General features: G+C 52.8%; 1 protein-coding gene across 1 annotated transcript in view; it reads right to left on the bottom strand.

Moving 5' to 3' along the window:
* The window catches only part of PLOD1 (procollagen-lysine,2-oxoglutarate 5-dioxygenase 1), a 44,548-nt gene that overhangs the window by 15,352 nt on the left and 1,723 nt on the right, over positions 1-27,473 (bottom strand). Inside the window, exons 2-10 of the mRNA XM_017887918.1 lie at positions 14,079-14,170; positions 12,235-12,368; positions 11,623-11,786; positions 9,740-9,852; positions 8,106-8,169; positions 5,359-5,456; positions 4,684-4,785; positions 3,980-4,111; positions 2,088-2,209 (exon numbers count right to left, since the gene is read on the bottom strand). Of these exons, the coding sequence (XP_017743407.1) occupies positions 2,088-2,209; positions 3,980-4,111; positions 4,684-4,785; positions 5,359-5,456; positions 8,106-8,169; positions 9,740-9,852; positions 11,623-11,786; positions 12,235-12,368; positions 14,079-14,170 (1,021 nt within the window). The remainder of the gene's footprint in view (positions 1-2,087; positions 2,210-3,979; positions 4,112-4,683; positions 4,786-5,358; positions 5,457-8,105; positions 8,170-9,739; positions 9,853-11,622; positions 11,787-12,234; positions 12,369-14,078; positions 14,171-27,473) is intronic.

Genomic DNA, 27,473 nt, shown 5'->3' with positions numbered 1-27,473 from the left:
GATTACAGGCTTGAGCCACCGCGCCCGGCCTATTTTTTTATTTTTATTTTATTTTATTTATTTTTTTTTTAATTTTTTTGAGAACGAGTCTCACTCTGTTGCCCAAGTTGGAATGCAATGGCGCAATCTCAGCTCACAGCAACCTCCACCTCCCGGGTTCAAGCGATTCTCCTGCCTCCGCCTCCCAAGTAGCTGGGATTAGAGGTGTGCACCACCATGCCCAGCTAATTTTGTATTTTAGTAGAGACAGGGTTTTACCATGTTGGCCAGGCTGGTCTCAAACTCCTGACCTCAGGTGATCTGCCCGCCTTGGCCTCCCAAAGTGCTGGGATTACAGGAGTAAGCCACTGCGCCCAGCCTTTTTTCCTTTTTTAGAGATAGGGGTCTCACTGTGTCACCCAAGCTGGAATGCAATGACACAATCATAGCTCGCTGCAGCCTCAACTTCCCCAGCTCAAGCAACCCTTGGCCTCCCAAAGTGCTGGGAATACAGGCGTCACCCACTGCACTTGGCTGGCTTCATGTTTTTAAGTGGTTTCAAGAAAAAAAAATTAAAAGAAGAAGATGTAAAAATTATGTGAAGGTCATCACCAGGTGCAGTGACTCATGCCTGTAATTCCAGCACTCTGGTAGGCTGAGGCAGGAGGATAACTTCAAGCCAGGAGTTTGAGACCAGCCTGGGCAACATAGCAAGATTCTGTCTCTACAAAAAATAAAAATAAAGAAATTAGCTAGGCGCAGTGGCTCACACCTATAATCCCAGCACTTAGGGAGGCCAAGGTGAGCGGATCACTTGAGGTCAGGAGCTCGAGACAGGCCTGGACTACATGGTGAAACCCTGTCTCTACCAAAAATACAAAAATTAGCCAGGTGTGGTGGCATGCACCTGTAATCCCATCTACTCGGGAGGCTGAGGCAGGAGAATCGCTTGAACCCGGGATGGGGAGGTTGCAGTGAGTGGAGATCATGTCACTGCACTTCGGCCTAAGTGACAGAGTGAGACTGTGTCTCTAAATAAGTAAATAAATAAAAATTTAAAAATTAACTGGATGTGATGGCACATGTCTGTAGTCCCAGCTTCTTGGGGGGCTGAGGTAGGAGGATCACTTGAACCCAGGCATTTGAAGCTACAGTAAGCTATGATCCTGTCACTGCACTCCAGCCTGGATAACAAGAGTGGCACCAAGTCTCAAAAAAAAAAAAAAAAAAAAGACATGAAAGTCAAATTTCAGTGTCCAAAAATGAAATTTTGCTGGAATGCAGCCTCACTCATTCACTTATGTATTATTTGTGGCTGCTTCTGTGCTACTAGGGCAGAGCTGAGTGGTTGCAACAGAGCCGGCAGAGCCAATTTGCAAAGATTTATGATCTAGTCCTTAGCAGGAAGTTTGCCAACCTTTGATCTGGACTGTCTGACTCTTCTACAATCAACACAAATTGCTTCTGTCTTTGTTTTCGTTTTGCTTTATGAGACAAGGTTTCACTCTGTTTCCCAGGCTGGAGCACAAGTGGTGCAACCATAGCTCACTGCAACCTTGACTTCCTGGGCTCGAGAGGTCCTCCCTCCTCAGCCTCTTGAGTAGCTGGGACCCCAGGTCCAAGCCACCACACTTGGCTATTTTTTTTTTTTATTTTTGAAGAGATAGGGTCTTGCTATGTTGCCCAAGCTGTTCTCGAACTCGGGCCTCAAGCGATCCTTCAGCTTTGGCCTCTCAAAGTGCAGGGATTACAGGCATGAGCCACTGCACCCAGCCTTTTTTTTTTTTATAATAAAGCAAAACATTCGACGTTGGCTCCCTAATTGTCAGCCTTTGTGTACTTCTGCCCCCAGTCCTTCCTCTTTCTCTGATTTGCTTCCTGAACCCAAATAACATGGCTCAGCCCCGCTCAGGAGCCCCGAGGGTTGGCAAGACAGAGGCTATTTTCCCATTTGACAGATGGAAACTCCAAGGCCCAGAGAGGGGCAGGAACTTGCTAGAGCACACACAGCCTTCTGAACTCCTGTCACTCAGCCTGCTGCCCCTTACCACAGCCACAGCTCCCCCACCCACCACTGTCAGTGGAGAGTACCGTGGCCCACAACTCACGCGCCCATGTTCCTGGCGTCCGCATTCGCCATCCGCACCTCGGGGCCCACTAGCTTCACGGACTGGTACTCGCTGCCATGCTCTGCCAGGAACTCTTCCACCTGAGCCTTGTGGTGCTGCTCCTGGGGGTGAGGATGGGGAAGGGGTTGCGGGGGTGAGGAGGAGGACACAGCTTCCACCCAGGGACTGCAGCACCTCCTGTCACTGCCAGGCTGTGCCCCTTCATCTCTGGCACCCCAGCCATCTGCTTTCCTTTGCCCATGCCAGCCCTGTGCCAGGAACGCCCTTCCCTGGCCATCCTTTGCCCATTCTCCTCTGACCAGGCCAGGCCTTCTAAGGGCCTCTGTCATCAGGATAGAGCCCCGCCACCACTCTTAGGATCCCACATCCAGGGACATTGCTGATTACTGGGTGTGGCCCAGGAATCCACTTTGTTACAAAATGTGTCAGGTGATCCTGGACTTTGCTTTGAAAAACAACAGTCCATGTTGGGTGCAGTGGCTCATGCCTGTAATCCAGCACTTTGGGAGGCCGAGACGGGTGGATCACAAGGTCAGGAGTTCACTAGCCTGGCCAAGATAGTGAAACCCCGTCTCTACTAAAAATACAAAAATTAGCCAGGCATGGTGGCGGGCACTTGTAATCCCAGCTACTCAGGAGGCTGAGGCAGAGAACTGCTTGAACCCAGGAGGCAGAGGTTGCAGTGAGCCAAGATTGCGCCACTGCAGTCTACCCTGGGCAACACAGCAAGACTCCATTTCAAAAAAAAAAAAAGGAAAAACAACAGTCCGGCTGGGCGCGGTGACTCATGCCTCTAATCCCACCACTTTGGGAGGCCGAGGTGGGTGGATCATGAGGTCAGGAGATCATGACCATCCTGGCCAACATGGTGAAACCCCATCTCTACTAAAATACAAAAAATTAGCCGGGCGTGGTGGTGGGTGCCTGTAATCCCAGCTACTCGGGAGGCTGAGGCAGGAGAATGGCTTGAACCCAAGAGGCAGAGGTTGCAGTGAGCCAAGATCGTATCACTGCACTCCAGCCTGGGTGACACGGCGAGACTCTGTCTCAAAAAAAAAAAAAGAAAAGAAAACCAGTTTGACTGCCACCAGGTGCAATTAGGAAGGATTAACAGGGACAGGGATGGAAGTGAAGATGACAACAGTTAGAAGCACCTATATGTGTCCTGTGCGCAAGGCACCTTTTACGGACTTTACATGTCAACTTGCTTAGCCCTTGCAGCAATTCTGTGTGATTGGACAATTATTATCCCTATTTTATTTACTTATTATTTATTTATTTATTTATTTATTTATTTATTTATTTATTTTTGGAGACTGAGTTTTGCTCTTGTTGCCCAGGCTGGAGTGCAATGGCACGATCTCGGCTCACTGCAACCTCCACCTCCCAGGTTCAAGTGATTCTCCTGCCTCAGCCTCCTGAGCAGCTGGGATTACAGGCATGTGCCACCACAATCAGCTTAATTTTGTATTTTTAGTAGAGGCAGGGTTTCACCATGTTGGTCAGGCTAGTCTCGAACTCCCGACCTCAGGTGATGCACTCACCTCAGCCTCCCAAAGTGCTGGGATTACAGGCGTGAGCCACCACGCCCGACTATTATCCCTATTTTACAGATGAGAAACTAAAGCACAGAGAGGTTGAGTAATGTGCCCAAGGTCACACAGCCAATAAAAATAGCGGCACTGGGATTCAAACTCACCCAGACTGACTCCAAAGTCAACTCAGTGATTTGGGGACACAGTCCACTGGTGACTGTCATTTGGCCCAGATAAGCAAGATTCAGTGAGACCTTCAGAGGTCTCAGGCTATGTTGTGAAGCTGGGCCCTGGACCTAAGCCACATGACAACCCCTCAGAGTGCCTGCTACTCACGTGGTTGTGGATGAAAAGTCGCATGTGTTTCCGGGGGTAGTGGAGTTGCAGGAGCCGCTGGAAGAACAGGGACACGAACGGCGTGGGCTGTTCGATGAACATGCCAACCAAGACCGTGGGCAGAGCTTCATCCTGCACCAGGGAGGGTGGCACGAGAGTCCAGCAGTGTCCGGCCACAGCACTGCCACTCCACCCCAGGGTGGCCCAAGGAAGCCAGAGCCAGAATCAGAAGCATGTAGACTTCCCAAGAAAGGTGCCCGGGCTGGGGACCTCCAGGCAGGGGGTGCAAGAGGGCAGGGAAGCAGCAGGAAGGTGCCCTGGGGAGGCAGCAGCAGGAATCCAGGCCTGGAGCAAGGACCCGGGTGAGGGCCTGCTGTCAGGAGATCGTGGCTGGCGTGGTGTTCATGGTGAGTCAAAAATGAGGATGAGGTTCATGGGATGGGGAGGGGGCTGCAGGAGAGCCTGAAGGACCAGGCAGAAGAAACCAGAACCTGGACATTTCGGAGGAAGCTAGAGACATGCAGTCTGAGAGGGCTTCCAGGAGAAGGCACTTGGGTGGCAATCAGGATAGAACCCCAGGCAGGGAGATGACCTCTTCACTTTCCACCAAAGACCATGGAGTCCATTCCAGAATCACCCATCTCGCCATCTCAGGGGACTGAGCCCCCCGTGTCCCTCAGGCACAGGCCTGGGCGGAGCCTCACCCCAATGCCCTTGAGGCTGCGCAGGCCTTCGTCACACACAGTGCAACCCGTCTCGAAGGTCCAGAAGCGCGGGATGTAGTTGCCCAGGTAGTTCAGCTGCAGCTGTTGGGGAAACGTGGGGTCACAGAGAAGCCGGTCAGCCCCACCCGCCACAGCCCTGACTCACATCTGGGCCCCTGGTGAGTCAGCAGCATCCAGCCTCCTCCCACTCCCTAAGAGGGTCTTGGAGATAAAGCTCCATCCCCAGGAGATCACCAAGCCACTCTGAGAGAGTGCGGGGGAGGGCTTGGCGCTCTAGTGCTTCTCCTGAGAGCTTGTAAAATGCAGATTCCTGGGTCCAGTGCAAACATGAAATAAAGGTTTACTGAGTAAATAAATGACTCTGCCCTGGGGTGACAGTGCAGATGGCTCTGGTAGCCCAGCCTAGGCCTGGATGGGGACAGCAGCCTCCTATGTGTCCTGTGCCCAGCAAGAATAGATGGAGTACCACTGACCACCACAGCAGGAAAAGAAGGCACCACGCTGAGCTCAGATGTGAGGACAGAAGTAGTGAGTTCATAGCAGGCCCCCAGGTAGGTGGCCCTGGCCCCAGGGAGACACTGTGGGGTCACGGTGAGAAAGAAATTGGGGCTCTGGCCCCCCTCCCACACTCCCCAGTGGCTGGGGCCCCCCTACCTTGGTTGGCCCGTTGCCATGGATCAGGACTGGAAGGGTGTCATAGGCCAGGTTCCTCGCTCTCACATGGCCCATTTCAAACTTGAGCACGACCTCATCTGGGGGTCAGAAAGCACAGCCCCACCCAGCATCAGACCCAGAAGTCAGGCTCAGGGTCCAACCAGTGGGCTCAAATCCCAGCTCTGCAGTGGGTAGATTATGTCCTTGGGCAAGTCACTTCTCTCTACGCCTCAGTTTCCTTATCTATAAAATAGGAATCCCTTTTTCATAGGGTGAGGGGGAGGATTTGTGTTGGGCAAGCGTGGGGGACCAAGCCTGGCCCATGATGAGCACAGAATTCATGGCAACCCCTGTACTTGTTGTGGTTATTTACAGCCAGAAGCAGGGACTGGGAGAAGAATAAAGACGTGGAGGCCGAGCGCGGTGGCTCAAGCCTGTAATCCCAGCACTTTGGGAGGCCGAGACGGGCAGATCACGAGGTCAGGAGATCAAGACCATCCTGGCTAACATGGTGAAACCCCGTCTCTACTAAAAAAAAAAATACAAAAAACTAGCCGGGCGAGGTGGCAGGTGCCTGTAGTCCCAGCTACTCGGGAGGCTGAGGCAGGAGAATGGCGTAAATCCAGGAGGCAGAGCTTGCAGTGAGCTGAGATCCAGCCATGCACTCCAGCCTAGGCGACAGAGCGAGACTCCGTCTCAAAAAAAAAAAAAGGCGTGGAACATCCCAGCTCCAGGCACCTCAGAGAAGCCCCAAGAGAAAGGGTCTGGGAGGCGCCTTCTCTGAGTAGGCAGAGCAGCACTGAGAAAATGCCAGAGTCACACAAAGGGGAGGCCTAGGCATGATCAGGACAGATTTTGTCCCAGTGGAGGAAGCCCCTTTAGCAGGGCCCCAATACCCATGTTTTGTGTGTGTGTGTGTGTGTGTGTGTGTGTGAGTTTTGAGACAGAGTCTCGCTCTGTCACCCAGGCTGGAGCGTGCAGTGGCACAATCTTGGCTCACTGCAACCTCCACCTCCCAAGTTCAAGTGACTCTCCTGCCTCAGCCTCCTGAGTAGCTGGGATTACAGGCTACAGGCATCCCACCACCATGCCCAGCTAATTTTTGTATTTTTAGTAGAGATGGAGTTTCACTATGTTAGCCAGGCTGGTCTCAATCTCCTGACCTTGTGATCCGCCCGCCTCGGCCTCCCAAAGTGCTGGGATTACAGGTGTGAGCCACCACACCCGGCCCTTTTTTTTTTTTTTTTTTTTTTTTGAGACGGAGTCTCATTCTATTGCCCAGTCTGGACTGTAGTGGCATGATCTCGGCTCACTGCAACCTCCACCTCCCAGGTTCAAGTGATTTTCCTGCCTCAGCCTCCCAAGTAGCTGGGATTACAGGCACATGACACCATGCCCAGCAAATTTTTATATTTTTACTAGAGACAGGGTTTCGCCATGTTGGTCAGGCTGGTCTCGAACTCTTGACCTCTGGTGATCCACCCGCCTTGGCCTCCCAAAGTGCTGGGATTACAGGGATGAGCCACTGTGCCCGGCCCCCAATACCCATGTTTGACCCTATTAGTCTGCACATAGGAAAATGGGTATTTCAGTGGGGCACGCTGGCTCACACCTGTAATCCCAGCACTTTGGGAGGCCAAGTGGTAGGATCACTTGAGCCCAGGAATTTGAGACAAGCCTGCACAACATAGCAAGACCCTGTCTCTATTTTAAAAATTAAAATAGGGCTGGGCACGATGGCTCACGCCTGTAATCTCAGCACTCTGGGAGGCCGAGGCAGGCAGACCACCTGAGGACAGGAGTTCGAGACCAGCCTGGCCAACATGGTGAAACCCCGTCTCTACTAAAAAAAATACAAAAATTAGTCGGGCATGGTGGCGTGCACCTGTAATCCCAGCTACTTGGGAGGCTGAGGCAGGAGAATCGCTTGAACCTGGGAGGCGGAGGTTGCAGTGAGCTGAGTATTCGCCACTGTATTCCAGCCTGGACGACAGAGCAAGACTCCATCTTAAGACAAAAAAAAAAAAGGAAAACAGCTCCTGACCTGCCTGGATCTGAACTTAGTGCTTCTTAACCCCCAGAAACCTCAGGCAAAGGGCACACTGTTTCTGCATTTTTCTGGGAGCAGAGCCGTAGCCTTCATCAGATTCTCAAAAGGGCCATTTAGCCACAAAGTCAGCAATGAGTAGATCTTGTTCACTTCCCTTTTGAAAAGATAAGAAAACTGAGTCTCCTGTGGGGAGGAGGTGTGATTTGCTTGACATCACTCAGGAAGACCTATGGCAAAGCAATGTCATCATCAGCCACAGACACGAGGCCAGGCCCAGGGATGTTTGTGGCATCAAGGGTCAAGTAGCCTTTTGCTTCCCAAGCTGCCCATCCCACTAGCTGAGTTCCTGCCCCCAGCCTAGGAGTGCTTCACCTGCAAGGTGGGAGGGCCGGGAAAGCAGGGAAGGAGGGCCCACCCGTAAGCACCTCATATGCAGGGCAGGGGGTCCAGCACCTGCTGTGCACATCCCCCAACTCCTCCCAGGCTGAATGCTCACCTGTCCCAGGCCCCCAAAAGAGACACGGCTCTGCGCCGGGACATCCAAGTGGTCCCTGGGGACCTAGGGATGAACCCAGTGACCTCCCAGCACAATGGCCAGAAAGAAGCAGCCCAGTTCTCCTCCTTGGGCTCGGGCTCTGCCAGGAATCCTTCCTATCACCCCTCTCAGGATCCACCCCTCCCCATGGGGGCTGCTCACCCAAAGCTCCATCCAGGTTCTGGAAGATACGGCAGCGGTGGTCCAGGGTGATATTGATCTGCTCCTGCAGGAAAGAGGGTACCAGGCTGCAGCAGGGACAGGGCCTGGGGGAGGCTGGGGCTACGTCTCACCCAGTGGGGGGAATCTGTCCCCCAGGCTCGGCCCTCTCTCCCCACACCTACTCTGCCATATCACATCAGGGCAGTTGGGTGCCCAGAGAAGGCCAGCAGCCAAGCTCCTGGGGTCTACAGTCTAGTGGCTCCATTCACAGAAAACCAGGGACTCTGAACTGGAAGGAACCTAAGAATGCAGCTGGCTCACCTACAACAACAATGATGGCCGTAAGAGTAACCAATGCCTGTCAAGCACATAGCTACTCCAAATATTCTTTTTTTTTTGAGACAGAGTTTCCCTCTTGTCACCCAGGCTGGAATGCAGTGGCATGACCTTGGCTCACTGCAACCTCCGCCTCCCGGGTTCGAGCAATTCTCCTGCCTCAGCCTCCCGAGTAGCTGGGACTACAGGTGTGCACCACCATGCCTAATTTTTGTTGTTGTTGTATTTTTAGTAGAGATGGGGTTTTGCAATGTTGGGCAGGCTGGTCTCGAACTCCTGACCTCAGGTGATCCGCCCGCCTCGGCCTCCCAAAGTGCTGGGACGACAGGCGTGAGCCACCACGCCTGGCCACTACTCCAAATATTCTACACATGGGTCGGGTGCAGTGACTCACACCTAACATTCCAGCACTTTGGGAGGCTGAGGCAGAAGGATCACTTGAACCTAGGAGTTTGAGACCAGCCTGGATAACACAGCGAAACTTCATTTCTATAAGAAAATTTTTAATGGGGCGCATGCGTATAGTCCCAGCTACTCAGGAGGCTGAGGTGGGAGGATCGCTTGAGTCCAGGAGGCTGAGGCTGCAGTGAGCTATGTTTCTGCCACTGCACATCAGCCTGGGAGACAGTGAGACCCTATCTCAAATAAATAAATAAAATATTCTACATATATCAATCAATTTAATCCTGACAACATCTCTGTGAGAAAGTACTATCATTATTGTATTATTTTTATTTTTTTACTTTTTTTATTAATTAATTTTTTTTTTTGAGACAGAGTCTTGCTCTTGTTGCCCAGGCTGGAGTGCAATGGCACGATCTCGGCTCACTGCAACCTCCACCTCCCAGGTTCAAGCAATTCTCCTGCCTCAGTCTCCTGAGTAGCTGGGATTATAGGCACCCGCCACCACGTCCGGCTAATTTTTGTATTTTTAGTAGAGACAGGGTTTCATTATGTTAGCCAAGCTGGTCTCAAACTCCTGACCTCAGGTGATCCACCCACCTTGGCCTCCCAAAGTGCTGGGATTACAGGTGTGAGCCACCGCCCCTGGCCCATTATTACATTTTATAACGGAAAATACAAGGCACAGAGAAGTTGCCCGATGTCACACAGCTAGTAAATGGTGAGCTAGGATTAGAACCCAGGCACCTTGGCCCTGAAGTCCTTATTCTGAACTGCTGAACAATGTTGCCTCTAAGACACCAACCCAGAGGTTCAGGCCTGAGAGGAGCTGTTCCCATGCAGCCTGGCCAGTGGATCCCCAGTCCTCTCTCCTTGGTCCGCCCACTGCCTCTTACCCTCTTCTCCGGGTCCAAGAAGATCTTGGTGTAAAACAGCTGGTCGCTGTCGCTGTCCTGGCCCTCCCACTCGGCCACCAGTTTGCTGAGGTTGGGGGCATAACCGATGAAGCCTGAAGGTTGGTGGGTGGGGACACCAAGACAGACCCTTAGCTTCCAGCCTGTAAGCCAGGGGCCTCCTCCCACCCTTCCCTCTCATCCAGCTCCACTCATATGCTCACAAACCCTGCCACCTCTCAGAAGTCCTGAATTGACAGGAGGTGGGGCTGCACGTTGGAAATGGGCCTGCCAGTGAATGCCACTTATTAGTGAGTTCCTACTGACCCCAAGAATAATGGTGCCCACTAACCTGTACTGTTCAGTGCTGGGCACCACATAGATAGTGAAGAAACGGATTGGGCGAGGAGCCCCCGGAGAGCAGAGCTGGGAGGATATAGGCCTGGTGCCCCTTCTTATAGTTATCTGGGAAACTTGGCCCAGAGAAGGGCAAGGCTGGGCCAAGCTCACACAGCGTCTTGGGGGCTGAGACCTGGCATAGTGGGAAAGCCCACATGGGCTCCTAGCCAGAGTACAGACTGGTGACAGGCAACCACAAGAGTAATGGGACACCCCTACTCCTGGGCCTGTGCCAGGGCAAGGCCATCTGGACTGTGCTTACTCTGGACCAGTGGAAAAAAGTCTCTGTTCAGGGCAGATGGCAGATCCCCATCTGAGGTTGAAAAGAGGCCTGTGCATTTTATTCTCCATGTAGTGGAAAGTCATTAAGTGATGTGTGTGAATTTATATCTTATTTATTTATTTATTTATTTATTTACTTACTTATTTATTTATAAGACGGAGTCTTGCTCTGTCGCCCAGGCTGGAGTACAGTGGCGCGATCTTGGCTCACTGCAAGCTCCGCCTCCCGGGTTTACGCCATTCTCCTGCCTCAGCCTCCCGAGTAGCTGGGACTACTGGGCGCCACCATGCCCAGCTAATTTTTTGTATTTTTAGTAGAGACAGGTTTTCATCATGTTAGCCAGGATGGTCTCGATCTCCTAACCTCACGATCCGCCCACCTCGGCCTTCCAAATTGCTGAGATTACAGGCGTGAGCCACCACGCCTGGCCTTGGATTTGCGTCGTTTAAAGACCCCTCTGGCTGCTGGATGGAGAATGGCCTGGAAGGGCATGAAGGTAGGGATTGGCAGAGCAGTAAGGAGGCTCCTACCAAGGGCCAGGAGCCCAGTGAGAATAGCGGCAGTGAACTGTGGGCCGGAGAGAGCAGATTCCAGAGATCTTTAGGAAGTAGGAGGCAGGTGGCCAGGTGTGGTGACACGCGTCTATAATCCCAGCACTTTGGGAGGCTGAGGCAGGTAGATCAGTTAAGGCCAGGAGTTCAAGACCCGCCTGGCCAACACGGCGAAACCCCATCTCTACTAAATATACAAAAATTAGCTGGGCATAGTGGTGCATGCCTGTAATCCCAGCTACTCGGATGGCTGAGGCAGGAGGATTGCTTGAGCCCAAGAGGTGGAGGTTGCAGTGAGCCGAGATCGCACCACTGCACTCCAGCCTGGGCAACAGATTGATATGCCATCTCAAAATTTAAAAGGTAGCAGACAGGTGACTGGCATTGGACAGTAGACTGGCATTGGAGGAGGGCAAGGGAGGAGTCAGGAGTGACTCCTGGGTTCTGTCCATGGGGCTGCATGTCTGTTGAATGAGATGAGGAGAACTGCAGGGGAACACATTTGGGATTGAAAAGTCAGGAGCTCTATTCAGGACATTCTGCACTGGAGACCTGTGAGACACCCACATTGCACGTCAAACAAGGGGGATCCTCACAAAGGCAGGGGATCGACCCCTCTGCTGGGCCAAGCACCCTGCACCCAGGCCTCTCACCTCCAGAGCCCAGGAACCTCTTGCCATCGGAGACCACCGGATACTTGGCCTCCAGCCTGCGGTCTGGGTAGATGAGCTCCTCAGCAGAGAAGACCACCTGGCTCCTGGCCTGCCGGAACTTCTTCAGGAGCTCCCGGGGCCCCGATGCAAACAGCACGTCGTAGCTGTGGCCAGGGCAGCAAGAAAACGGAGCAGGGCAGGGGTGAGCAGGGGCCCAGTGAGGGCACAGACAGGAGGGACCAGGGATCAAGTGCTCCACAAATGGCCCTCTGCCCACGCCAGCCTGGGCCACCATCTGGGAAATGGACCTGTCTGTCTGCAGCCCTGCCTGCCATGTTCCCACCCCAACCCTGGTCAGAGAGATGGTCCCCATAGCATGTCATTCTTCTCTTACTTAAAGTGGGCCCATCACACTCATAGGCCACCTCCTCCTTATCTTTTCACCAAGCTTGGGAATGGGCTTCACTAAGACCGGGAATGGACACCCTAAAACCAGGCAACCATAGCTAGAGTGATCCCCCTTCTTCCCCGATGTTCTGGGAGGGGCTCATTTTAGCATATTCTTCTATCTTCCTCTGAGGGACTCAGGCCAGGAAGCCCTGACCCACCTACCTGTCCGTGAAGAGAATGACCAGATCCTCCTTGTCTGCGTGCTTCTCCAGAGCTTTCTTCAGCAGCCGGACCTTCTGCCCTCCACCTGCCGACGTCCCCTTCTCCACATTCCAGTCCTCCCCTAGGCCGAGCGCCTGGAGTGAAACACCCCTTAACATTGACTTTTGGTAAAGAAATATTTTTACAGGGCCGGGCGTGGTGGCTCATGCCAGTAATCCCAGCAGTTTGGGAGGCCAAGACGTGTGGATCAACTGAAGTCAGGAATTCAAGACCAGACTGGCCAACATGGCAAAACCCTGTCTCTACTAAAAACACAAAAATTAGCCAGGTGTGGTGGCACACGCCTCTAATTCCAGCTACTTGGGAGGCTGACACAGGAGAATTGCTTGAACCCGGGAGGTGGGGGTTCCAGTGAGCAGAAACCGCGCCATTGCACTTCAGCCTGGGAGACAGAACAAGACTCTGTCTCAAAAAAAAAAAGAAAAAGAAAGAAATATTTCTTTTGCTTCTGTGGGTCCAGCAACTCTGACCCTCCCCTGTAAGGAAACCATTCTCCACCTGTGTGAGGCTTACCTGTCTCCTGGTGGTCATGTGACCATGCCTGTCCAATCAGAATGTCCCACCCTTCCTACCCCTCCCACACCCAGAGATTTGAGCATGTGACCCCAGCATGGCCTATCAGCGTCTTCCCTGGGAGTGTTTTATTAAAAACAGAAAAGTCCGCAGGCCTTTCACAAAAAGGAAAGGCTGTCTCCTCCTGCAGAAGTTGAGAAACTGGGGCACATGAATCTGTGGCTGGTGGTCATCTTGCCACCACAATGAAAACAAACAGGGCCTAGAGATGGAAAGACAAGGCCCTCACTTTGGTGCTTGAATCCCTGGATCCAGTCATGCCTGAAGCAACCCTCTCCTGCAACCCTCATTCATGTGAGCTAATACACTTGCTTGCTGACTTAATGCCAGTAGATCGCAAGCTCTGTGTAGGAAATGACATGTTCTGTATTGTCTATCACCCTACTGCCAATGCCCAACCTTGTGCCTGACATAAGGAGGCACTCAGGATACTCATCTCTCTGTAGGGCTCAGCCCCATGGACTGTACACAGAGGACACCAACCCCATGCCAGTGATCAACTGGGCATTAGCTCATGTTTCTTTTTCCTTTTTTTTTTGAGACAGTTTCACTCTGTTGCCCAGGCTGGAGTGCAGTGACACCATCTCGGCTCACTGCAACCTCCACCTCCTGGGTTCAAGTGATTCTCCTGCCTCAGCCTCCCAAGCAGCTGGGATTACAGGTGTGTGCCATCATGCCCAGCTAATTTTTTTGGTATTTTTAGTAGAGACGGGGTTTCGCTGTGGTTGGCCAGGCTGGTCTCGAACTCCTGACCTCAGGTGATGATCCAGAGTGGATCATCGGCCTCCCAAAGTGCTGGGAATACAGGTGTGAGCCCCCACGCCGCACCACTCATGTTTCTTTAGAGCAGTGTTTATAATACAGGGAAGATGTCTAGAGCACGCCCATCCCCAAATTACCTGGAGGAACTTGTGGAAATGCTGATCTCGAGGCCCTGTCCTCTAAACTCGCCTCTCAGGTCAGATTCCTGCACACTAACATCTGAGCATTTCTCTAGCCAACTCTCCACCTCTCCCTCACCCCGTAGACTCATGCTGTGTCCTCTGCTGTGTCTTCCCATTCCTAACTCATTTTCATCCTTCAGGCTTCCAGAAGCCTCACCTGTGGCCCCAAGTCTATCTCAAGAGCAGTGGTAGTTTGGAAGGGACACTAACTCCTAGGTCCTCCTGCCTACCCCTCACTGTCTCTGCCTCGCCCAGGAAACCCCTTACCTGGATCTTGTAGTTGAAGAACTGAGCGGAGCGCTTGAAGCGACGGAATCCCTCGGTCTCCTTAGTGGCCACCGTGAGGACTAAAAGGTTGTCTGCAGACAGGGGAGGGTATGGTGAATGGGAATGGATGAGGGAGGTGACAGGGAGGTCTTTGTTCCCAGTGACCTGTCAAATTCTTTCAGAAAGTGCCTTCTTGGGCCCATTACAGAACAGGGCCCAGGGAGGAAGGGATGACAGAGCAGGAAATAACCCAGGTTTCCTGTGTCTCCTCCAGGGCTCCCTCCACCCAGTAACTGACTGATATAGTTGGATATTTGTCCCCTTCAAATTGCACGTTGAAATGTCGTCCCCAGTGTTGAAGGTGGGGCCCAGTGGGAGGTGTTTGGGTTACAGGGGCAGATCCCTCATGAATGGCTTGGTGCTATCTCCTTGGTAATGAGTGAGTTCTTGCTCTGAGTTCATGTGAGAGGTGGTTGGTTTTTATTTTTTTGAGACGGAGTCTCACTCTGTCACCCCGGCTGGAGTGCAGTCGCACGATCTTGGTTCACTGCAACCTCCACCTCCTGGGTTCAAGCTATTCTCCTGCCTCAGCCTCCCAAGTAGCTGGTACTACAGGAGGGTGCCACCACACCTGGCTAATTTTTGTATTTTTAGTAGAGATGGTGCTTCACCACGTTGGCCAGGCTGGTCTTGAACCACTGACCTCTGGTGATCTGCTTCAGCCTCCCAAAGTGCTGGGATTACAGGCAAGAGTCACCATCCTGGCCAAAAGAGCTTTTTTTTTTTTTTTTTTTGAGACAGTATCTCACTCTGTCACCCAGGCTGGAGTGCAGTGGCACGATCTCAACTCACTGCAACCTCAGCCTCCTAAGTAGCTGGGACTACAGGTACTCGCCACCACACCCAGCTAATTTTTGTATTTTTAATAGAGGCGGGGTTTCACCATGTTGGGCCAGGCTGGTCTCAAATTCCTGACCTCAAATGAGCTACATGCCTCGGCCTCCCAAACTGCTGGGACTATACGCATGAGCCACTGTGCCTAGCGGAGAGCTGGTTGTTTAAAAGAGCCTTGTACTTCCTCCTCTCTCTTGCTCCAGCTCTCACCATGTGACATGCCTGCCATGAATCAAAGCTTCCTGAGGCCTCACTGGAAGCAGAACAGATGCTGGTGGTATGCTTGTACAGCCTACAGAACTGTGAGCCAAATAAACCTCTTTTCTTGAGAAATTACCCAGCCACGGGTACTTCTTTACAGCAACATGAAACGTCAAATACACTGACCAACGTGCCATGAAGCATGTGCTGTAGACAGGAGAGATGTCTACACCCTGAATTATAGGACTGAGTTTCTGGCTTTAGAGGACATGGAAGGAAGAATTTACTCTGAATGTTGACCACCAGGAAGATCTTTCTGGCCAATGATACATATTAGCCCAGGGACAGCAAATACATGGCTCATAGGTCCCTGCTCTCCATGTCTAACCCAGGACAGACATTGCTAATCTATTCCAGTTTTTCCTGCTGAGTATCACATGGTTCTAGATTCTCCCAACACCATGCTTGAGGCTGTTACAACCAGTGAGTCAGCCCAGAGTGGAAACTGACTTGAAATCCACTGCTCCACTCCTGACTTTTGGCCAGGGCAGCCATTCCTCCATTTTTTTTTTTTTTTTGAGACGGAGCTCTTGCTGTGTCGCCCGGGCTGGAGAGCAGTGGCCAGATCTCAGCTGACTGCAAGCTCCGCCTCCCGGGTTTACGCCATTCTCCTGGCTCAGCCTCCGGAGTAGCTGGGACTACAGGCGCCAGCCACCTCGCCCGGCTAGCTTTTGCATTTTCAGTAGAGACGGGGTTTCACCGTGTTAGCCAGGATGGTCTCAAACTCCTGACCTCATGATCCGCCCGTCTCGGCCTCCCAAAGTGCTGGGATTACAGGCTTGAGCCACCGCGCCCGGCCCATTCCTCCATTTTTAACAAGGAACCTCTCTCAGGCTCTGCAGTGTGGCCTGCCTCTGCAACAGAACCTTCTGGAAATAACTCCCCAGAGAACATCTCAGGGAGCCCTGGGGAAGCCCCTCCCAGAGCACACTTTGAAGCTGTGTTCTCTGAGAATTGAGGAGTCTGGAGCTAGCCTGCCTGGTTAGAATTCTAGCTCTGCTCCTTCATAGCCATGTGACCTCGGGCAAGTCCCTATCCCTTCTGAGGCTCAGTTTCCCCCTTGGAAAGCAGGGATAATAACAGTACCTACTTCTCAGGACTGCTGGAGTAATTAAATGAGATCAGGCATGTAAAATCCTTATTGGGATACTCGGACACATGAAGAGGTATTACTGAAGGCCGGGCACAGTGGCTCACGCCCATAATCCCAGCACTTTGGGAGGCTGAGGAGGGTGGATCACCTGAAATCAGGAGTTCGAGAACAGCCTGGCCATCATGGTGAAACCCCATTTCTACTAAAAATACAAAAATTAGCTGGGTGTGGTGGCATGTGCCTGTAGTCCCAGCTACTCAGGAGGCTGAGACAGGAGAATTGCTTGAACCCAGAAGGTGGAGGTTGCAGTAAGCCAAGATCGCACCACCACACTACAGCCTGGGTGACAATTATGAGACTCTGTCTTAAAAAAAAAAAAAAAAAAAAAAAAAAGAGGTATTACTGGTGCTGATTAATGAGAAGCAAATGCCTTGGCCTGGCATTCAAGGCCCTCTCTGATCTGGCAGGTGATATACTCATCCTTCTCCATCATGGTGGCCCTCCTCCAACTGGAGGGGTCTCTCCTTGCTGGGTTCCTCCCATCCTAACATGACTCCCTCTGTGTCCTCTTTCTTGTTTTTGTTTTTTGTTTTGGGCAGGGGAACCCAATTTCACTCCCGTTACCCAGGCTGGAGTGCAGAGGCACAATCATGGCTCACTGCAGCCTCGATTTCCTGCACTCAGGTGATCCTCCCACCTCAGCCTCCCGAGTAGGTGCACACCACCATGCCCAGCTAAATTTTTTAGTGGAGATGAGGTTTTGCCATGTTGCTCAGGCTGGTCTGGAACTCCTGGCCTCAACCGATCTGCCACCTCGGCCTCCCAAAGTGCTGGGATTACAGGCATGAGCCACCGCACCCAGCATGTGTCTCCTTTCCCTAACCTTCTTCCAGGTCCCAGGGCCAGTGACAATGACGTCCCTTCCACCTCTAGGAAGCTTTCTCTGATTTCTCCTTTCCTCTCTGGCCTCCGAGCCACAGAGGCAAGATCCACACCACCGGGGTCTTGCCTCATCATTGCAAGTGATGAGACACTTGCCTCATCATTGTCTTAGCTCACTTAGGGTGAGTTTTAGCTCCCTGAGGGTCTGCAGCTTACACTTTTCACCTGGTGGCCAGACTGACAGCAGGCAGGTAAGGCCCTCCCCTCCCACCACCTCAGGAAGTCAGGAAGAATGTAGACTGTGGGAACAAAGGGGCCTGGCTTGCCAGAGGCGGTGGGGCAGGGGTAGTCGGGGAATGGAGCTGGCCCCAGGGCAGGGGGCTGGCGCCAAGCGGCCCAGAAGAGATTGGCAGGGATCAACTGGGGTCCTGGGGGAGGAGGGGTGGATACACCAGGCACGTGTGGGAAGGAGAGGCCTCACCACCTGAACCTGGGATCCAGAAACAAGGGGTGCTGCTTACACTTGGGGAAGGGCTCCCCCCAACTCCTGCCAGGACGGTGAAGTCTCCCCCCAGGTAAAGAGAACCAGAGCCACCAGCTCTGAGGCCCTCTTGTCAACATAGGGCTGCTGGGGACAGGAAGAGTGTCACATTTCATGGATGGAAAAAGCCAGTGTGAGAGCATGTGAGTGAGTGAGTGTGTGTGTGTGTGTGTGTGTGTGTGCATGCGCAATTCAGGATTCTTGACAGAACAGGCTCTTGAACTCCAGCAGCAGGGGTTGGGGAAGGGGATGGGGTGGTGCAACTCAAAACCCCTTTCTCAAGTTCCTGCTTCTCATAACAGCAACAATAATGGCTTACCTTCATGGAGCATTTTCTATGTGCCAGACACTTTTTTTTTTTTTGAGACAGAGTCTTGCTCTGTCACCCAGGCTGGAGTGCAGTGGCTAGATCTTGGCCCACTGCAATCTCTACCTCCTGGGTTCAAGCGATTCTCATGCCTCAGCCTCCCAAGTAGCTGGGATTACAGGTGCCGGCCACCATGCCCAGTTAATTTTTTGTATTTTTAGTAGAGATAGGGTTTCACCATGTTGGCCAGGCTGGTCTCAAACTCCTCCTGACCTCAAGTGATCGACCTGCCTCGGCCTCCCAAAGTGCTGGGATTAGAGGCATGAGCCACTGTGCCCAACTTTTTTTTTTTTTGATACAGAATCTGGCTCTGTCCCCAGGCTGGAGTACAGTGGTGTGATCTTGGCTCACTGCAACCTCTGCCTCCCGAGTTCAAGCGATTCTTATACCTCAGTCTCCCGAGTAGCTGGGATTACAGGTACACGCTGCCACACCCCGCTAATTTTTGTATATTTAGTAGAGACGGGGTTTCACTATGTTGGCCAGGCTGGTCTCAAACTCCTGACCTCAGGTGATCTGCCTGCCCCAGCCTCCCAAAGTGCTGGAATTACAGGCATGAGCCACCGTGCCCAGCCAACGCTGTTCGAAGCACTTCACACGTACTAACCCCCCACTTTCCAGTTAGGAAACCAAGGCTAGAACTGGCGAGTAATATGCCCAAGGGAGCTAGGAAGCAGCAGCACCAGGACTTGGACACAAGCCTGAACCCAGAGTCTCCTCTCTTAACCTAAATGCATGCACTGCCCAGCCAGGGACAGTGGCCAGGGCATCTGTTGAGAGGGCCCTGTCCCTCCATCTATGTAAGGGAGCTGTCTAGCTGTGCCCTTCCCACATGCCCACTTTCCTTTGCATAACCTGTCTCTTCCCTGTTTTCCAGGGAACAGTGCTGCTGAGAGCTCACACTGGGGCCTTAACAATCCCCAGGTTCCGTGGCTGGGCGCAGTGGCTCACGCCTGTAATAGCAGCACTTTGAGAGGTTGAGGCAGGCGGATCACCTGAGGTCAGGAGTTTGAGAGCAGCCTGGTCAATGTGGTGAAACCCTGTCTCCACTAAGAATATAAAAATTAGCCGGGCGTAGTGGCACATGCCTGTAATCCCAACTACTCGTGAGGCTGAGGCAAGAGAATCGTTTGAACCCAGGAGGCAGAGGCTGCAGTGAGCAGAGACTGTGCCATTGCACTCTGGCCTGGGTGACAAGAGCAAAATTCTGTCTCAAAAAAAAAAAGGCTGGGCGCGGTGGCTCACGCCTGTAATCCCAGCACTTTGGGAGGCCGAGGCGGGTGGATCATGAGGTCAGGAGATAGAGATCATCCTAGGTAACATGGTGAAACCTCATCTCTACTAAAAATACAAAAAAAAAAAAAATTAGCCGGGCATAATGGCAGGCGCCTATAGTCCCAGTCATTCAGGAGGCTGAGGCAGGAGAATGGCATGAACCCGGGAGGCGGAGCTTGCAGTGAGCCAAGATCATGCCACTGCACTCCAGCCTGGACGACAGAGCGAGACTCCATCTCAGAAAACAACAAAAAAAAGCCAGGCATGGTGGCTCACACCTATAATCCTAGCACCTTGGGAGGCCAAGGCAGGTGGATCATGAGGTCAGGAGTTCAAGATCAGCCTGGCCAAGATGGTGAAACCCTATCTCTACTAAAAATACAAAACTTAGCTGGGCATGGTGGTGGCGGGAGCCTGTAATCCCAGCTACTTGGGAGGCTGAGGCAGAGAACTGCTTGAACCCAGGAGGTAGAGGTTGCAGTGAGCCAAGAGCATGCCACTACACTCTAGCCTGGGCGACAGAGTGAGACTGTCTCAAAAACAAAAACAAAAAACAAAACAAACAAAAAAACTCCCGGGTTCCTTGGGCCACGCAGAGCCTGCCTCTCTGGTTGAGGAACCCACGTGATTGTCCAGTTCAGAAGGTCCCAAACCTGCCCACACATCGGCATCACAAGAGAGGTTGTGGAATCCAGGCTTCTAGGCCCTGGGGCTAGGGGTCTGAGATGGGCCCAGGAGTCTGGATTTTTCCTACCTTTCCCAGGTGATTTCTGATATCAAGCCACATTTGGGAATCACTGGTCCAGTCCATCCCCTTGGTCCTCTGACACTAGGCTGCAATGCAGGAGTCTGCCTGGGAGGCGGTTCACAACAAGAGAACTGAAGACAAGCCCTCCAATAAGAGACCCTGGCATGACGTCCTAACATCCCCAAGGAAACAGCCTCAGTAAACCCAGCCTGCACCCCATTCCCTTGACCTGTTGGCAACACACATTCCTTCCCCTAAACAGGCCTCCAGTCTACCTCCTCCTGGAAGCCCTCCTTCATCTCATCCCATGTGGTCACTCCTTTGCACATGCAGTCTTGGTTTGCCCAGTAGTTGACGTACTGGTACAAACCTGCTCCTTCTCCCTCTGCCAGGCCAGGGCCACATCTTTATTTCCTTGGTCTCCCTCTCCCTCACCATGGCTGGGACTGGGCATGACCAAGACACAGTGTACATTCTGGCCCTAAGCAGCAACGTGAGGCGTGACACAGTGGCTCACAACTGTAATCCCAGCACTTTGGAAAGTTGAGGCAGGCAGATCAGTTGAGATCAGAAATTCGAGACCAGCCTAGCCAACATAGTGAAACCTTGTCTCTACTAAAACTATAAAAATTAGCTAGGCTTGGTGGCAAGAGCCTGTAGTCCCAGCTACCAGTAAGGCTGAGGCACGAGAATTGCTTGAACCCAGGAGGCAGAGGTTGCAGTGAGCCAGGGTCACGCCACTGTACTCCAGCCTAGGCAACAGGGTGAGGCTCTGTCTCAAAAAAAAAAAAAAAAAGGCCAGGCACAGTGGCTCACACCTGTAATCCCAGCACTTTGGGAGGCCAAGGAGGGCAGCTCACCTGAGGTCAGGAATTCAAGTCCCACCTGGCCAACATGGCAAAACACTGTCTCTACTAAAAATACAAAAATTAGCCAGGCAGTGGTGCATTTTACATGGTACAAGTTATATGGTGGTGCCTGTAATCCCAGCTACTTGGGAGGCTAAGGTAAGAGAATCACTTGAACCCAGGAGGCAGAGGTTGCAGTGAGCCAAGATCGTGCCACAGCACTCCAGCCCGGGAGACAGAGTGAAACTCTGTCTCAAAAAAAAAAGCAGCAACACGGGAAGGTGATTGCAGGAAGAGCCGCCACCACTGAACCCCTGTGAGATACCGTGTGCTGTATGAGGCATGTTATATTCATTATCTTATTTAACGGTCAACACTGTATGAGGAAGGTGATATTTTTAGCCCTGCTTCTTCAGGTGAGGAAACTGACGCACAGAGAGGTTAAATACCTGGCCCAAAGTCACAGAACCTTTAGGTGAAATGGGAATGAGTTGGCATTCTAAATGCCCGTCCTCTTGTCTTCATTTCCCTGTCCAAGAGCCCAACATCCTAAAATGACAGAGACTCCTGGCTACAGACAGAAGCCAGGGCTTCCAGCCGCCTTCCCTCTGGCCTCTGCAGCAGGAGCACTCAACTCCAGTCACATGGTGAGGTCTTTTCCCAGCTCACTGTTAGGCCAGGCCAGAGAAACCCTTAAGGCATGGATGTGGAAGATTCGTTTTCAAGCACCAAGGTCCCTCCCACCTGCTTTCTGTCTGGTCCAGCCAGCCGCCTTCGGCTAAGGCCAAGGCCTGGCACCCAGAGCTCTCAGCCCTCCCCACCTTCTTCTGCCCAAAGTCCAGCAATGACTTCCCCAGATGAACCTGTGATCCAGGATCAGCAGAAATCAATGAGAGACAACAGAGGGGATGCTAAAGACAAATTACTGGGCAGGGAACTTAGCCTCTCTGTGCCTCAGTTTCCTCATCTGTAAAATGGGAATAATACAGATGATAGTACCTCCCTCCAGAGACTTTCATGAGGATTCAATGAGCCGATGCCGTAAAGTGCTTGGCACAGTGCCTGCCTTGGTAGTTGTGGGGGTTCTGGCGACAGGATGCCTCCCCTAAAAAGGGGAGCTGTGTCTTGGTAGGTGCTGCCCTGGGGGTCAGGAATAAAGGGGAGCTGCCTTCCTGAGAGCAAGAATGATGCAGAGGGCGGGGTGGCTCATGCCTGTAATGCCAGCACTTAGGGAGACCAAGGCAGGAGGCTTAATTAAGGCCCTGAGTTCAAGACCAACCTGGGCAACAAAGTGAAACCCTGTCTCTATGAAAAATTAAAAAATAAGCCAGGCGTGGTGGCACGCACCTGTAGTCCCAGCTACTCAGGAAGCTGAGGCGGGAGGATTGCTTAAGCCCAGGAGGTGAAGGCTGCAGTGAGCTATAATCATGCCACTGGGCCACAGGAATTAGCCAGGTGCAGTGGCTCACACCTATAATCCCAGCCTTTGGGAGGCCAAGGTGGGTATGATCACTTGAGCCTGAGGGTTCAAGACCAGCCGGGGCAACACAGTGAGACCATGTCTGTACAAAAAAAACAAAATTTAGAAAAACTTTTAAGAAAAGAATGATGTGCGTGGTGGCTCACGCCTGTAATCCTAGCACTTTGGGAGGCCAAGGTGGGTGGATCACCTGAGGTCAGGAGTTTGAGACCAGCCTGGCCAACATGGAGAAACCCCGTCTCTACTGAAAATACAAAAATTAGCCGGGCATGGTGGCGGGCACCTATAATCCCAGCTACTCGGGAGGCTAAGGCAGGAGAATTACCTGAACCCAGGGGGCAGAGGTTGCAGTGAGCTGAGATGGTGCCATTTCACTCCAGCCTGGGTGAGCGAGACTCCATCTCCAAAAAAGAAAGAAAGAAAAAGAAAAGAATATGTGGAGAGACTGAGGGTGAGTGCTTGGTTGGGGCGTGCCTATGCGATGAGCTCCTGGAAGAATGGGACCTCTGGGCACCCCTGGTTTGACTGTGCCAGCAGATGCCCCCTCCTCCCCAAGCAGTCCCAGCCCAAGGCGTGGGTGGTCACTGTGTGGCCTGAGTCAAAGCACAGTCATGACACACCCAGTCTGCTCTCTGGGGAGGCGGGAATGAATGAAGCCCTTCCGCCCTCCCCCCTCCCCATCCCTTCATCCCCACCCCAGGCTTAAACTGAAGCCAGGAACAGGGTCTGGCAGGAGCTAGGGATGCCCAGCACCTGGGAGCCAACCTTGGCCTCCCCAGGGCCAGCTGCCCACTTAGGTCTCCCCAGACCTGGCCCCACCCCCACACCATCCAGTGCAGCCTGCCTGACTCCCGGGACCCTTCCGTTCTCTAGTAGGGAACAGCACGACCTGAACGCCCAGCTGAGCCTCTGATCTCTGCAGCTGTCCTTCCCTTACTGCGGCCAAACCAAGGCCTACAGGGAAAGGCAGGAGCTGGAGATCTGCTAGAAGTTTCTGCAAACAGGAGGAAGGGCCGTGGTACATCTGGCCTCGGCTCTAGGGACATCTGCCTGTTTGGATGTTGCCTTTTATTCCCCCAGTTCCCTCTGATGGAAGATGTTGCTTTGTTGAAGCCTTCTTGTGTCTCCCACCTTGTTCTGGAAGCCCCCACAGGATGGCACAATATCTCTTCCCTCAGACACGGGGTGTCTACTGAGGCAAGCTGCTCTATACCCCCCCTCCAATTGGGAGCCCTCTAAAAGTGAAAACGGTCCATGTTTCTCTCCATGCACCAAAGCCATGGGTTTTGGGTGAGGGGCCAGACAAGCTGCCGACAGCACCCCACCCACCTCACTCCCCGAGACTCCACAGCAAATCCCCTACTCTACTCCGGCTGAATCCACCTCAGTAGCTGACCCTCCCATCCACCTGCCAGGGAAAGGGAAGAGCTGGCCTCTCTGGGGGGCTGCTGGGGTGCCCCCCACCAAACACACACACTAGTCAGTGGGCTGCTCAGGCAATGCCTGCAGGGAAGATGAGCAATCCACTCTGTCCTGTCCAGCTGGCTGAAGGTCACACCTCAGCTGGGTCTGGGGGAGCTGAGCAGGCTCCCCCAGGCAGCATTTCCAGGCATTAGCACCCCCTTCCCATCCAGAGGTGCAGAAATGAACAGTAGGTCTGAGTTCCAGACAACGACCCCACCCCCAACCAGCTCTGGCAACGAGAGACCAGATGTTTAACCTTCCAGGGCCTCAGTCTTCCCATCTCCAAAATGGGATTGATGATTCCTTACTCATCAAAGGGATCCTGGCCGGGCGTGGTAGCTCACGCCTGTAATCCCAGCACTTTGGGAAGCCGAGGTGGGCAGATTGCTTGAGGTCAGGAGTTCGAGACCAGCCTGGCCAACACTGCAAAACCCCGTCTCTACTAAAAATACAAAAATTAGACAGGCATGGTGGCGCATGCCTGTGATCCCAGCTACTTGGGAGGCTGAGACGGGAGAATCGCTTGAACCCTGGAGGCGGAGGCTCCAGTGAGCTGAGATTGTGCCACGCACTCTAGCCTAGGCAACAAAGTGAGACTCTGTCTCAAAAAAAAAAAAAGGAAAGAAAATGAAAAATTGAAAGAAAAGGAAAACAGGTAAGGATCCAAATGGAGAAGGGAAGCAAAGGGCCCAACTCAGACTAGCCTGACATTAGCCCTAGGCCTGGGAATCCGCTCTCTTGTGCATCAGTGAGCACAGATGTGCTTACTATCTACCAGGTGCTCTACCTGGGTTACCTCAGCAGCACACTGATCCTGTCCTCCGCCCACAGCAGCACCCTCTGTGGAGGCTTCCTTGGATCTGCTCTGCCCTCCTCCTGTCACTTGCTGGGGATCAGGGTGCCTAACGCCCTGTCATCAGTCTGGTCCCTCTACAATTCAACTTCCCGGGCTTCCTCGTGGGCAGCTAAGGTTTCTCTCCTGGGATGATCTGGGATGCAGGCAGCCCATGTCAGCAGAAGCAGGGGGATCAAAGGCCCAGAAAACAAGGCCACAACAGGGCTCCTGGCCAGTGAGGGGACCCAGGCCGAGAGCCCTTTGCACAGCCCAGTGGTCGGCGTTTCCGTCACTGGACTTTCTGAGCTGTCTTACTGCCCTGCTGTAAGCCAGCAGCCCTGGGCCCAGGAGAGAAAATGCCCTTTGCCAAGGGCCTTTCATGGGCCAGGCATTGAGCTGAACTCTCCCCAACTTCATCCCCTGGAATCCTTGTTAGAACTCTAGGCGTGAGGCCGGGCGCGGTGGCTCAAGCCTGTAATCCCTGCACTTTGGGAGGCCGAGACGGGCGGATCACGAGGTCAGGAGATCGAGACCATCCTGGCTAATACGGTGAAACCCCATCTCTACCAAAAAATATAAAAAACTAGCCGGGCGAGGTGGCGGCGCCTGTAGTCCCAGCTACTCCAGAGGCTGAGCAGGAGAATGGCGTAAACCCGGGAGGCGGAGCTTGCAGTGAGCTGAGATCCGGCCACTGCACTCCAGCCTGGGCGACAGAGCAAGACTCGGTCTCAAAAAAAAAAAAACTTTAGGCGTGAGGTAGTATCACCGGGTCTTGCAGGCTAGAACACCAAACCTCACAGAGAGCAAGCATCGCCGGCTTTACCACTGGGAGACGTGGGGCCTTGGGCACAACCTGGCCCAAGGGAGGTACTCAAGAAATGGCAGTTCCTGGCCGGGCGCGGTGGCTCACGCCTGTAATCCCAGCACTTTGGGAGGCCGAGGCAGGTGGATCACCTGAGATCAGGAGTTTGAAACCAGCCTGACCAACATGGTAAAACCCCGTCTCTACTAAAGATACAAAAATTAGCTGAGCGTCGTGGCATCCGCCTGTAATCCCAGCCACTAGGGAGACTGAGACAGAAGAATCGCTTGAACCTGGGAGGCGGACGTTGCAGTGAGCCGAGATCGCGCCATTGGACTCCCGCCTGGGCAACAAGAGTCAAACTCTGTCTCAAAAAAAAAAAAAAAAAAGAAATGGTGGTTCCTGGCTGGATGCAGTGGTTCCCGCCTGTAATCCCAGCACTTTGGGAAGCTGAGGCAGGAGGATCACTTGAGGTCAGGAGTTTGAAACCAGCCTGGCCAACATGGTAAAACCTCGTCTCTTCTAAAAATACAAAAATTAGCTGGGCATGATGGTGCAGGCATGTAATCCCAAACTAGTCTGGAGGCTGACACACAAGAATTGCTTGAACCCAGGAGGCAGAGGTTGCAGTGAGCTGAGGTCACACCACTGTACTCTAGCCTGGGGGACACAGCGAAACTCTGTCACAAAAAACAAAAAAAGGCCGGGCGCGGTGGCTCAAGCCTATAATCCCAGCACTTTGGGAGGCCGAGATGGGCGGATCACGAGGTCAGGAGATCAAGACCATCCTGGCTAATACGGTGAAACCTCGTCTCTACTAAAAAATACAAAAAAATACACCTAGCCGGGCGAGGTGGCGGGCGCCTGTAGTCCCAGCTACTCGGGAGGCTGAGGCAGGAGAATGGCGTAAACGCGGGAGGCGGAGCTTGCAGTGAGCTGAGATCCGGCCACTGCACTCCAGCCTGGGCGACAGAGCGAGACTCCGTCTCAAAAAAAAAAAAGAAAGAAATGGTGGTTCCCATCCCTGACCCAAAGACCCAAGGGTCGCAGAACCCAGGATCCTTCTAGTGGTACAGTTTCAGGTTCTCCAAGAGGGTAGGCTGAAGGAGGAGAATGCCACGGAAGGTACCGCCAGTTCTGCTTGGCTTTGCTGGGACTGTCTGCAGTCTATGCCCTTCTCAGGAAAGCCCTGGAGATGGCCCATGCCAGGGAGGGCTGGGGAGGAGGGAAGCACCCACTCAGGACAGTGGGACACACACTGCAATCCAATCTGCCTTGAGGAAGTAGAAGGAGCGCTAGACTGGCGCCCAGCTGACCTCAGACCAGCCACCCCCGTCTGGACCACCCTGGACAGTCACTTCATCTGTCTGGGCCTCAGTTTCCTCAAGTATAAACTGCAGAGAGGGCCAGGCACAGTGACTCACACCTGTAATCCCAGCACTTTGGGAGACCAAGGTGGGCAGATCACCTGAGGTCAAGAGTTCAAGACCAGCCTGGCCAACATGTGAAACCCCATCTCTACTAAAAATACAAAAATTAGCCAGCGTGGTAGCACATGTCTGTGATCCCAGCTACCTGGGAGGCTGAGGTACAGGAATTGCTTGAATCGGGTGGGGGTGATGGCTCACGCCTGTAATTCAAAGACTTTGGGAGGCCGAGGCAGGCAGATCACAAGGTCAGAAGTTCAAGACCAGCCTGGCCAGCATGGTGAAACCCCATCTCAACTAAAAATACAAAAATTAGCTAGGTATGGTGGCATGTGCCTGTAATCCCAGCTACTTGGGAGGCTGAGGCAGGGGAAACACTTGAACCCGGGAGGTAGAGGTTGCAGTGAGCTGAGATTGCACCACTGCACTCCAGCTTGGGCGACAGAGCAAGACTCCATCTCAAAAAAAAAAAAAAAAA

This window comes from Rhinopithecus bieti, unplaced genomic scaffold (assembly GCF_001698545.2).
Source record: "Rhinopithecus bieti isolate Rb0 unplaced genomic scaffold, ASM169854v2 scaffold_16234, whole genome shotgun sequence".
Taxonomy (NCBI): domain Eukaryota; kingdom Metazoa; phylum Chordata; class Mammalia; order Primates; family Cercopithecidae; genus Rhinopithecus; species Rhinopithecus bieti.
Note: the sequence above shows the minus strand (reverse complement) of the source record. Positions and strands in the feature narration are given on the sequence as shown.